Here is a 12,137-nt window from a genome sequence, read left to right on the forward strand (position 1 = left end):
TGCGCTTCTTCGGTAGGGCTGCTCGATTATGAAAACAATATTAATCATGATTATTTTCGTAATAATTGAAATCACAATTATTCAAATGATCATTTATTTTTTTGCTATGGAACAAGATGTTTAAACGTAAAAAATATAAAGACAAACAATTGTAAATAAATTCTTGATGGACCAAACAACATTGATACAATTAGTTACTATAAAACAAAAAAAATGTTTATGATTTCATTGTGTAAACGAACGTTGGATATGAATGAAATCGTTTTTTACAATATGCTAATTTTGTAATTGTGGAGTGTAATAATCGTAATTGTAATTGAATTTCGATTGATTGCACAGCCCTATTCTTCGGTGTCAGCAAATCAATTGATAAGTGGACTGGAGGTACAACAGCACACGCTTGATAATCCGTACTGTACATTTGCGGGAAGATGACTAAACTGGACTTGGAAATCTCTTGTGTTTATGTCAGAAAAAAATGATAACGTCGTGTTTTGTGTGTATTAACACCCTGATATATGCAATGCTGACACCTAGTGGACCACTGATACCAAACTCAACGGCAAAGTATGATATTTTGGGTACATGTGACTGACAACAAACTGTATGCTTGCATGCGACATGCTAATATTGGTGTTTTAACAAAGCCCATTGTCATGTCAGTGCTGTCGCTAAGTGGATGAAAGGTACAATATTTATTTATTCTACAGTATATATTCTTGAGGAACGTAGCACTAAACCAAACTTGAAAGTTCATATCAGAGATCAGAATTTTTTTTATAAATATTATATTATACATATATACTATATGTACTATATATGCTATATGTACTATATATACCATATATATATATATATATATATATATATATATATATATATATATATATATATATATATATATATATATATATATATATATATATTCGTGTTTTTGTGCGCATCAACAGATATTATGTGAAGGGATTTTCATTATTAGTCTACAGGTTAACTTTTTGTCCTCAAAACCGCTCAGAACTTGAAAGGCAAGAGTGCCTCCTCTAGTACACGTTGCTGGTTGCCTTAGTAATAGGAGCTAAATCTACACAACCTTGCAGCAGCCAATGACTCTCCTTGTCGACACCTGTGAGTTATGAAAATATGCCGGGGTGTTCTTAAAGTTGATACGGCACGTTGATTTTAGCTGAAGTAACATACTTGCGAGGAGCCTTTTGAAGCCTTGCTCCTGTTTTATAATTGCCTCTATGACTGAAGTGCTTTGACTCACCTCAGGAAGCCTAAACACTTGGGCAGGCATGAGAAAAAAGCTGCAGATGGGATATTAAATGAATATTGCTGTTTTGCTTAAGGTTTACGGTAGGGATTCTCTGGGGAAAAAAGCTGCGTAGGAAACGGAATTGTGCATATAGTTGGAACGGACATAGAACTGAACTGGACGTGGAAAAACGGAGAGCTTGAGGCAAAAGTGTGTCGAAACAAAGAATGATGACCATGTTGCTGTGAGGGCTTCGGTCCAAAGAGTGATTGTTTTGCTTGGACATAAGTCTGTTCCACAAAGAGGATGGAAAAGAACTCCACTTTTGGGTAGGTGAGTTGGTTGACAACATGTTTTGCTCACATCCACACGCGTTGTGACGATCATCAACACGCCTTAGGTCCCGACGTCTTTAAAGGGTTTGAGACTACCGGTAAGTGGTTCCTAGATCAGCAGCTTGAGAGTCAGTTCTCAAAAATGCGTTCTTCCCTTCCTAATCGATTTTGTTTGCATTGCTTTGTGGCTGCAGTGCAGATGCAGTGTCTGCCTGCCAGTGACTTTGCAAAGTTTAAACCTGACTCCGGCCACCATCTGTCATCTCTCGCTTGCTTGCTGGTGGAGTGTCGAAGTGGCAGATCAGTGGCCAGGTGGTCAAACACGGCCAAGGGTCGTAGAGGTTAAACTCGGACAGTCCTGTCCAAACTCGGTTAGCTACTTTGGATGACGCACATCGGCCTGTTGGACTGTCACCGTCTTCATAATTATTTATTGTTGCTGGCTGGCTGGCTGTTAAACAAATATTATGATCTTCTGTATTGTCATCTTTGTCATGTCCTAATTCACTTGGCGTGAAGAAAGATCACATTGCTTGATGCGCGGTCAGCTTTTGACTCTTTGCTAACTTCAACGTATGAAGGAGTACTACCTCGCTAACTATGGTTACAACCTGAGATAAACCAAAAAGCTGAGAATTGTTGTGTCAAATCATCATTATTTTTTTTCATTTTCATATTTTGTTCTAAAACTACACTTACTGTGGTCTTGGTGTCAATGAAGTGTGTGTCTGTCACAGGGGCTCGAGTTGTCTTTATCAACGACACTGCACATCAGATCGAGTTCAAGTCGCACCAATGGTTCGGCGCAACTGTGCGTTCCCACGGCGACACGATTCTGGTAAGTTTACCCTGGCAGTAAATGAGCTCGTCATACAACTAAACACATGTGGTGAAAAGTGAATGCAGTGAGGTTCCTCAGGCTGATAAAGTTAGCATGCCAATATGTCTGCATTACCATCAATTATATGAAATAACTGTGGACGATTTTACTGCCATTGGTCATGTAGTTCTTTTGTTCATGTCTTTGACATGGGCCATGAATTGGTTCCAAACTAATATAAAAATAAGAAATATTGCAGTAGCTTACATAGCTACGGCACTGGCTGGTATAAAGTGAATGTAGTCAAGTTCCCCAAACTGCTTTCACTTGCATCCCCATCAAATTTTCGAGTGGAACATTCCGTTCAACCACCACATGATATGTACTGTAATTGTTTGGACCATATGGTGTAAACTCAGTCAACTGTTGTCAAACTCTACTTCTCATTTCCATATCCAACACATCGCAGAGAAATGTCACTTCCCCCATACCCAGTGACATCATCAGCGAGCCACTCGTCATTTGGTCCAGCAAGGGTCATGACATGGGTTGGGTTTTGTGGTCACTGGTTACCCTGCTCCAGATGTACTGGCGTCCCCCTCTTAGATCACTGTTGTAGCAACTGGAAAAACATCTCCCACCTAACAAAAAAAAAAAACGTGTCCACCACCCCATCTCTTCCATACTGACCCCATCATTCTCTCTTCCCTCATTTGTCTCAGGCCTGCGCACCTCTCTACTCGTGGCGGACAGAAAAGGACATACCGCGGTCTGACGCCACTGGGACTTGCTATCTCTCTGTTCAGAATTTCACCAAATTTGTGGAGTATGCTCCCTGTAGAACAGGTGACTGTCAACTACATCTTAGCTTAACAAGAATATCATCACACACCGCTCCTCACCCAAAGTCAGTTATGATATTTTTAAAAATGTATAACACATATAGCCGCATCAGTATTAGCGTTACTATCGTTGTTTCTGCTTTTATCTAGGATTTATTTATCCATTTTTTTATTGGGGTTGTTTATGAAAGGGCGCCTAACTAAATCCTCAAAGTAAATCTACCTATGGGTACAAAGTAACCCAAACCTGATATCAATCATATACAGTATACAGTTTCCGTAAACGTTAAGATATCAGAAGCAAATACACAAGTGTTGTATTATTGTTGACTATATTTCATTTTTGATGTATTATCTTGATTCTTCATATTATGACGGCCCTGTCGTATAGAAATCAGCGATGAGGCAGGACAAGGCTACTGTCAAGGAGGATTCAGCGCAGACTTCACCACGGTAACGACCCCATTTAGGACCAGAGTTTGTCCACTTCCTCTGTCAGAGTAGGAACGCCTAATTAAAAAAATAAAAAAATCTTTCAGGACGGCCGAGTGGTGTTGGGTGGGCCGGGCAGCTACTTCTGGCAGGGTATGACTGACACATCATCCAACACAACGCTGCTGTCTTAGTAAAAACAATAAAAATAAAGAATAATGTAGAGAACTGCTTTTCATCTTTGCTCATACCTTAGGTCAGGTGATCTCCGCAGATAAAGAGGACATCATTAAGGCCTATTACCCGGGCTACTTTATGCAGTCTGTGGATGGTCAGATCCAGACAAAACAGGTCCAGGCTAAACATGATGACAGCTACCAAGGTAAGCCGAATCTGCCCTCCCTCCCTCGTTTATTAGTTTTCCATGAAATTTAAATTTGATTTTTATGCCCCACAAAGGTTACTCTATCGCTGTGGGGGAGTTCAGTGGCGATCAAGTTGAAGGTAAAGTCAGTTAAATGTTTACTGCAAAGCTAGTTGTTGGCGACAAATACAGCCATATACAGCTAAGCCAGCCATGTATGATTTTGGACCTGGATGCATTTTGCTAGATTTCTTCTTTCTGTAAATCTCTACTTTATTTCCCTCAGATTTTGTGGCCGGCGTTCCAAAAGGAGTCATGCTTTATGGTTTGGTAAGAAAGTCTGTCTGTATTTTAAAATGAATGCTATAAAATATAAAGTGAAAATGTAGCGATAACACTTTTATAAAGCCGTGTTAGGAGAGCATCTTTGTCTGCTGTTTTGCAGGTGTCCATTCTTAATGGAACTGACTTGAAGACAATGATTAACTACACAGGCGAGCAGGTGAGTCAGAATGGTCAAACCACCTTCATTATTTTGATGATTTTGATTTGGATTTAATAGTGCTGCCAAGAGCTGATTAATGAAACCGGTGTTGGCAAAAGCATTTCCTCTATTTTCATCTGATTATAGTACGATTTCCAGTATGGATGGGCATTTTGAATACATTTAGGGGGCTTGAGAAGCAGATGGATTAGTTTAGATCCAGCTAGTTTGCATGTACAGTATGAATGCATTGGACATTCATTCCTTTATTTTAAAATCCAATCATTTTCACAGTCATCCCACCTTTTTAAAAAAATAAGTCAATGTTTTTTTTGTTTTTTTTTAACCTCGAAATCACCCAAATTGACAATTACCTGTCAATGAAAAACAAAGTGTAAGTGCTTGGTTACAGTGACAGAAATAGCAGGTGGCGTTTATTGTGTTTAGACATTGTGTATATAGCACAATTATATTAGTTAAAAAAAAAAACGTTTATTTTGCAGAGCAACATATTAACTTAATACTGAATGGGGTAAAATAGAATGTTTGTTGTTGAATTTTAAAATAAATAATGGTGAGGTCAGCGTGTGAATAAATCACACGTTGCTCATATTTCTTTGCAATTATATGTTTTCACAGTTGTCTTCAAGTGACATTGGAATATGAAGATATTTAGCTCCGAGCCTCAAATTTTGCTGCATTTTCTTGCATTGTTTAATTATGCTATTTGGTGTTTTTTTCTGATTAGGGAAGTTTATGAATGTTTATTTAAAGATATGTTCACAATAATTTATTGTTGGAATGAAGCTGGAATTGGAATTGTGATTTCTGAATGTACAATGAATGCAAAAAAGGCCTATCCACAGTTTTCAGTGAAGCTCAGTTGTTGGCTGAAAAGTGCAGTGGCCATTTGAGCAACAGGAAAGTGATGACTCTTTCGAATGAATAAATAAAAACCAAAGTTCCACAATTCTGAGTCTGAATTTCGAAACGATTGCACTCTTTGTTTCCAGATGGGGTCATACTTTGGCTATGCAGTGGCCACCACTGATGTCAACAGCGATGGGTGAGTTTTCTCTCACCCAAAAATAATCATCGGGACACAATTGGAGGCCACCAACTCGTCATTACACCTCTGGCGCCAAAGTGTCTGAACCTAAACGACTTCATTTGTGTCCTTTTTTTGTCCGCAGGATGGTCGACCTGCTGGTGGGCGCCCCCATGTACATGACGCGAGGCTCCGACGGACGCCTGGAAGAAATGGGCCGAGTTTACGTTTACCTGCAGCGTGCTCCCTTGAGCCTGGAGCTCAGCCTACTTCACCTGACAGGCACTCAGGTGTTTGGGAGATTTGGCAGCACCATCGCACCATTGGGAGATCTCAACCAGGATGGATTCAATGGTGAGAACAGGCAACTGGCCTGTAATATGGTAGTGCTTGCTGCAGATATTTTGGAGATATTTTTACCCCCCTTGCTGTCAGCCAGCCAACAAAATGTGAGGACTGCAACTGGGCATTTGGAAGTTTCATGTTAGCGAAATATTGATTGAAATCCTGCAACATGAATCAAACTTTTTGTATTTTTTTATTTTCTAGTGTCACTGCGCTCAAAAATTCATGCAAATAAACAATTCATACAAATCACATAATGGGAAAAAAGTCTCAGGCCACCGTATTTGTAGGCCATTGTATGTTTTTTTTTTTTTTTTTCAAACAATGCTTTGATGATCTTATATTATATGACTAGAAGGCCATTAGGCAGATAGAGCATAGACCTCCATCAGATCTAAACTATTAACAAGTGAAAACAATTCCTAAAGCTTTGGATTTAATTTTTTTGGCGATGTGTTTGTTAGTTAGCAGGTTATTTTCTGGTTAATGGAGGATGAAGAACAAACGGTGGGTGTCAATTTGAATCTGATTGGTACCAAATTATATACACGGTCATATATACACGGTATCCCATAATTTCTACTGTATGATCCGCTATTACAAGTATGTATTAGCGAACTCTGTAGTCCTTAATTGATTTCTTTTGTTGGCCTATCTATTGGCATTTGTAGCTTGCACAGTGTTGGGTGTATCAGTGTCAAATGTATTTTCCAAAATGGACCACAAAAAAAAATAAATAAATAAATAATACATAATCTGACCTTGGGCAGACGTGGCTGTGAGCTGTCCGTTTGGTGGGGAGGAGCAGCAGGGCTTGGTCTACATCTTCAACGGCTTCCCCCAAGGACTCCGAGAGAAGCCATCCCAGGTGATCGTAGGCCAGTGGGCCGCAGGTTCCATCCCCGCCAGTTTCGGCTTTGCACTCAGAGGGGCCAAGGACCTAGATAGGAATGGTTACCCAGGTCAGTGACGTTAAAATAAATGTTGTGTGCTTATTGTGTTGCATGTTTTCTAATCATTTCCTCTTCATCTTCTCAGATCTTATTGTTGGTGCCTTTGGAGTTGATAAGGCAGTGCTCTACAGGTATGTTCTTTTAACGCCTACCAAAAGGGCTTAAAATTCTGAAAATGTTTTTTAAGTTAGTAAAGTGCTTGTATTTTTCGTGCTGCCATTTCGTAATGTTTTAATATATAATATTTACTAGTCCTTTTAAGACTCAAGTAAGTCCTAGGCCAGAAAATAGCCAAATTGTGAACCAACAGAAAATAGACTCTGCTGTTTTGGCATTATCATTGTTAGTTTATTTGAAAAAGGACAGACTCTTTTTTTCTGATCCAATTCAAATGCGCCTCAGTCCATAATTATAAACCCAACTAAATTTGGACGTCATTGGTGTTCATTTTGTTTGTAAAACCTTGCTGCAGACTTGAAGTCACCCATAGTGAGACCACTTCCTGAGCTGACCTTTTGCTACTCTCAAATAAGACTAAACTCGGTCCTGTTAATGATTCAAAATTAAGTCAATCCTTTTTACATTTAGACATTAATGACTGTACGTTGAGTTATTTTGAGGGGATAGTAAATGTACACTGTTATAGTACATGCTGTACACTGCTTACTTAACATTGTTGTCCCTTGTAAAGACAAAATCTAATATTTACACAAATGTGAGGTGTCATAGTGTATATTAGCAATGGGAATGATTCTTGAACCAATCAAAATTTCAATTTCACCTCACAAATCCAACTAGTTGGCCCACAATATTGTCAGCATTTTGGCATCCTCTGGTTGGTCAGAGCAAGCCAAGAATGACTAGCAAAACACCTTTACAGCAAAATGAATACATGAATATATTAAATAACCAGCATCTCTGGTAAGAAGGATGTATTTTTCTAAAATGTTTTTTCTAGTTTATGTTTTTGCCATGTTAATAGCGAAATATTGATTCTGAACTGAACTGGCACAGTTGCATGCCGTTATACTGCGTTTTTGCTGAGCATTAATGGTTTCTACTATTACCAAGTAATACTGTTGGTATTAAGAGGCGGATTAATTCATGTAAGTCCCCACTGGTGACTTGTGTACCTAATGCGCTGGCTGACCCATCTCTGTGCTGGTCTCTCACAGGTCCCGGCCCATCGTCAACACCAGCGCCTCACTGACCGTTTACCCCACCATGATCAACCCCGAAGAGAAGAACTGCGTGATCACTAACGGGAACGCAAGCATTTCCGTTTCCTGGTGAGTAACCAGAACTCTACTTCTGTAAACACTGATTTCCTGTCTGATAAGAAACATGCACGCCGTCAGCGTTAGCCGAGCGCTTCTCTCATGTGACGCATGTTTTTGTATTGTGCATTTAAGCGACATGTTCAATAGCAGCATTGTTGGCCATTGTAGCTTCCTATAAATGTGCACACTATTCCCTTCCAGCGGAGAGGAAACAGACGGCGGTCACTCGATTTTCAACGCGCTTGACACTGAGCTTATGTGTGCACCCCCACTCTATGAAGGAAACTCTTGTATACACATGTGTCTTGATTACACTGGTGCGTTGCTGTGGTGATGAGGAGTTTTCAGAGGGGATAATGGCGAGGAGAGTGAGCGGGGAGGGGCTTCAAGTTTTTTTCTGCCCTTTTCCTTGCAGTTGCTTTGAATGCAATATTGTTTGGTAGTGGAACACAGCTGGGAAACATCAGGACACGTAGACTCTCAGTTGTGCTGGAGCATTCACACACAGGAGCTTGGATAAAGATATTAGTGCTCCTCAATAGAGGTCCTTGTGCTTTGTCTCGTTCTGTTCATTTTGGATAGGGGAAAGGAATAAAGGGTAGATTTAGAAAGCAGTCCTTTCACAATATTTTGGGAATGATGCAGCTGATTGTGTGAATTGATGTAAAGCCACCCACGATATGCCATGATATTTATCTAACTGAAGAAGAAAAATTCTGAGAAAAATAGAAACTCTTCTTTACTCATTCACTGCCAGACATTTTCAGACCCACTTTCACCCTAAGGTTTGAAAAAATTGAAAAAAACATATAAATAAGTTCCAAGGATTGAATGGCTGGACTGGGAAAAGACAAATAAATACGTCAATGGCAGTGAATGAGGTAATGAAAATAGGTCCATGTGTATGTGAAGGAAATACTGTTTTTATTGTTAAATAATTAGCTTATATTGAATCTAGATACATGTTAAATAAAAAAATCACAAATATAGAACAACAATAAAATGATTCTGTTTTGTGCATTTTAAATGACCGTTTAAATGTAAGAAGACACTTGTTTTTTAAGGGCACTTATCAAAATATAAATACTAAAAATGCAAAAGTATGTTAAATACAAAATTAATCGACTCCGATAATTACGCCACAAAACTTTGTAAACTTGAATGAATGATCCTTCTTTGCTGATTGGTTGGTCAAATTCTGTGGCTCGATTGTTTCATAGTGAGTCATGAAAAGGCTGTTTGTCACAGTAAATTTAAGTGACCCAATACTGCAATTCAGGTTAAGAATATGCACTTCGTTGTAAATGTTTGCTAATCAAATCATATTACCTGCAAACTGTCACTTACTCCAAGTAAATGGAGGACCCGTGGCAAAACAGAGCCAACTACAGGATACTTTGCGGTATCCTCTCCTGGTTTTTGCGGCCTCTGAAAGAATTTGGTCGGGGTGGGCCGTTCAGGCATCAGCAGTGTGTTATGTAGTTGATGTCATGGGAGACGGCTTCCATGGGTAGCCTTTGGGTACTCAGCGCTGAAACTCGAGTGCTTGCTCAATTTCACCCTTCTTAACTTTGCTACCCCTTTTTAAATGCATCAATTTATCAGCCGGCCTGGTGAAAGCTGGCTTCCAAACATTCCCAGTATGTTAGTCATTGCATTTGTTACATTACACTGAAATGGGAAACATGTAAGGAATGGACTTGTGATTTGTGTGCTTTTTATTTACTATCAAACATCTGTCCAACACAGTGTCAACTTGAGTTTCTGCATATTCGCTGATGGGAAGCACCTACCAGACGTTCTCGGTGAGAAAACATTCCACATCCGCGCTGTCAATAAGTCACCGTTGGGAATGCTTTCAAATCTATGGCTGGCAGTGAAAGTTTTGGTGCATGATTGCTCGATTTCATCCTGTCAAATAATGTGATTTAAGTTAGTCAATTCTCCCATCTAAGGCTGGATCAAATCGTACTCTATACTCTAGGTCTTAACACCTGGGTCCGGATGTAGTGTCTTTTTCCCCATTTATTACTACGTATTCATACCTGAAAGAACTTGCATGAACAAAAAGAGAAATAACAATACCGGAGAGAACCATTCAGAAGTAAATAAAATTATATGGTGCCATCACCATGTAATGTATCTTTTGTGTATTATAATTACCGTTACCAGTACATTTTATTGAATATTCTAAAAACCTCTAAGGAACAACATTTCAATTATATTTAAATGGCCTGCATATGGAATTGTGAAGCTGCCAATGTGGGATGAACATTTTTTGACTGGCAAATACGTTCGAACGTACTCCCAAGTACATTCGAATGTATTTGTCAGTTGACTTGCGCATGCACATACCCCGTGCTATTACGGGGAAATTCCAAATAAGCAATGTTTATTTACTTAACATTCAAACGTATTGGTATAATGTAGGCCAAATGCAAAAAAAAAAAGAAAAATGGCGAGTACGTCCAAACATATTTGCCAATCAAACATGATTCCTCCACATTGGCAGTTCCGTGCTTCTGTACCTACGATCTTTAGACTACGATATCTGATTCCATGTGTTTATTTCCCTGCTGTGAAGCATATCCAAATTGGGTTGTTTAGTGGGCAAATGCATTTTAATTTTGTCACTTGAACCATGCATGTCATGTCAATCCAGCATTTGTCAACTCATCAGTCATATTGACATTTAGTACACCTGCCGACAATGTGAATCCATCATGCCCTGAATGTGCATTTGTGCATTCCAGATTTCCAAGTGGAGGTACAGCTCGACAGTCAGAAATTCAAGCAGAAGGGAGCAGTGAAAAGAGCACTTTTCCTGGACTCCCAGCAGCCTTTGCTGCAAAGGAACATAAGGGTGCACCATGGCGAGCGTGTGTGCAACCACACCAAGATCTACCTAAGAGTATGTCCCATTTCACAGCCATATATAATGCTACGGTTTTTACTGTGTCCAGTGGATTTTATTCAACTGCATATTCAATGTACTTCTTTTTGGCTGCAGGATGAGAAGGACTTCAGGGATAAACTCTCCTCCATCTTGGTGGCATTGAACTTCAGCCTGGATCCCAAAGCTGCTGCGGACCAGCATGGTCTGCGACCCATTCTCAACTATCAATCTCCCAACATAATAGAGCAAAAGGTACTTTTAAACGTTGTCATTCCACATTATAAGTACAACGAAACAAAATGCAAATTCAAGTGATTTAAAATGGGATTTCCAAATGAAAATGTGAAGAAATGAGTAATTTGCGGTCCCAGGTGGGCTAAAGTTAGATGTGGGGATGCACTATGTGGACAAAAAGAATGAACATGGAGAAAATGTTCGAACTCTTCTGGGAAGACTTTCTATGTGATTTGTGGAATGTGTCTGGGGGTATTGTTTTCCCGTTGTGAGTTGCTTGATATTGGACCTGAGAAAGGGCCTGCTGGCTCGTCATCTCCATTGGCGTTCTTCCCAAAGGTGTTTGATGGGCTTGTTTGTTCCACATCAAACCTATTGCCTCAATGGACCCTGGTTTTTCTCCTTAGGGCAAAAGAAAAAAGGCCTTCCCCAAAACATTGTTGTCAGCGTTCTACAAGTACAGAGAACTATGCAGTCTTTAGTCTTAATACCTTGGCTATGACCTGGTGAACTCCAATACCCAGTCTGGTTAATGGTGGTTTATGTCTCTCACTGTCGTGTAGCTTCTCCTTGGCTGGATCAACACTGCTGCCTTCAAACATATCAAAGCTTGTGGGCCTCTCATAGATGTGGTGCGCTGCCAAGAACCAAGACCTTGAGCTAAAATATCAAACTTAAATCTGGCAAAGCTCTCCTTCTGGATAATCCTGAAATGCACCATACTTATGTGTCAAATTGGGGGCGGGAGTAGTGTTGAGGATATTTCATTTCATACACACAACCAGTGCTTATTGTGATAACGCAGCCGCGACCGCCGTCAGACTGTGAGACTGTGTTGCAGCAACTTTT

The 12,137-nt window shown here is 39.7% G+C and overlaps 1 protein-coding gene across 2 annotated transcripts in view; it reads left to right on the top strand.

The window, feature by feature from the left end:
* itga5 (integrin, alpha 5 (fibronectin receptor, alpha polypeptide)) overlaps positions 1-12,137 on the top strand; it is a 48,860-nt gene that overhangs the window by 18,939 nt on the left and 17,784 nt on the right. For both annotated transcript variants that reach the window (XM_086026262.1, XM_086026272.1), the window contains exons 3-18: positions 2,328-2,428; positions 3,133-3,256; positions 3,644-3,705; positions 3,792-3,837; positions 3,941-4,066; positions 4,144-4,188; positions 4,335-4,378; positions 4,494-4,550; positions 5,546-5,598; positions 5,726-5,934; positions 6,696-6,887; positions 6,964-7,009; positions 8,054-8,167; positions 9,908-9,963; positions 10,912-11,069; positions 11,169-11,306. In XM_086026262.1, the coding sequence (XP_085882388.1) occupies positions 2,328-2,428; positions 3,133-3,256; positions 3,644-3,705; positions 3,792-3,837; positions 3,941-4,066; positions 4,144-4,188; positions 4,335-4,378; positions 4,494-4,550; positions 5,546-5,598; positions 5,726-5,934; positions 6,696-6,887; positions 6,964-7,009; positions 8,054-8,167; positions 9,908-9,963; positions 10,912-11,069; positions 11,169-11,306 (1,571 nt within the window). The remainder of the gene's footprint in view (positions 1-2,327; positions 2,429-3,132; positions 3,257-3,643; positions 3,706-3,791; positions 3,838-3,940; positions 4,067-4,143; positions 4,189-4,334; positions 4,379-4,493; positions 4,551-5,545; positions 5,599-5,725; positions 5,935-6,695; positions 6,888-6,963; positions 7,010-8,053; positions 8,168-9,907; positions 9,964-10,911; positions 11,070-11,168; positions 11,307-12,137) is intronic.

Source organism: Filicampus tigris, chromosome 1 (genome assembly GCF_054856515.1).
Source record: "Filicampus tigris isolate MCC_2025a chromosome 1, RoL_Ftig_1.0, whole genome shotgun sequence".
Classification (NCBI taxonomy): Eukaryota; Metazoa; Chordata; class Actinopteri; order Syngnathiformes; family Syngnathidae; genus Filicampus; species Filicampus tigris.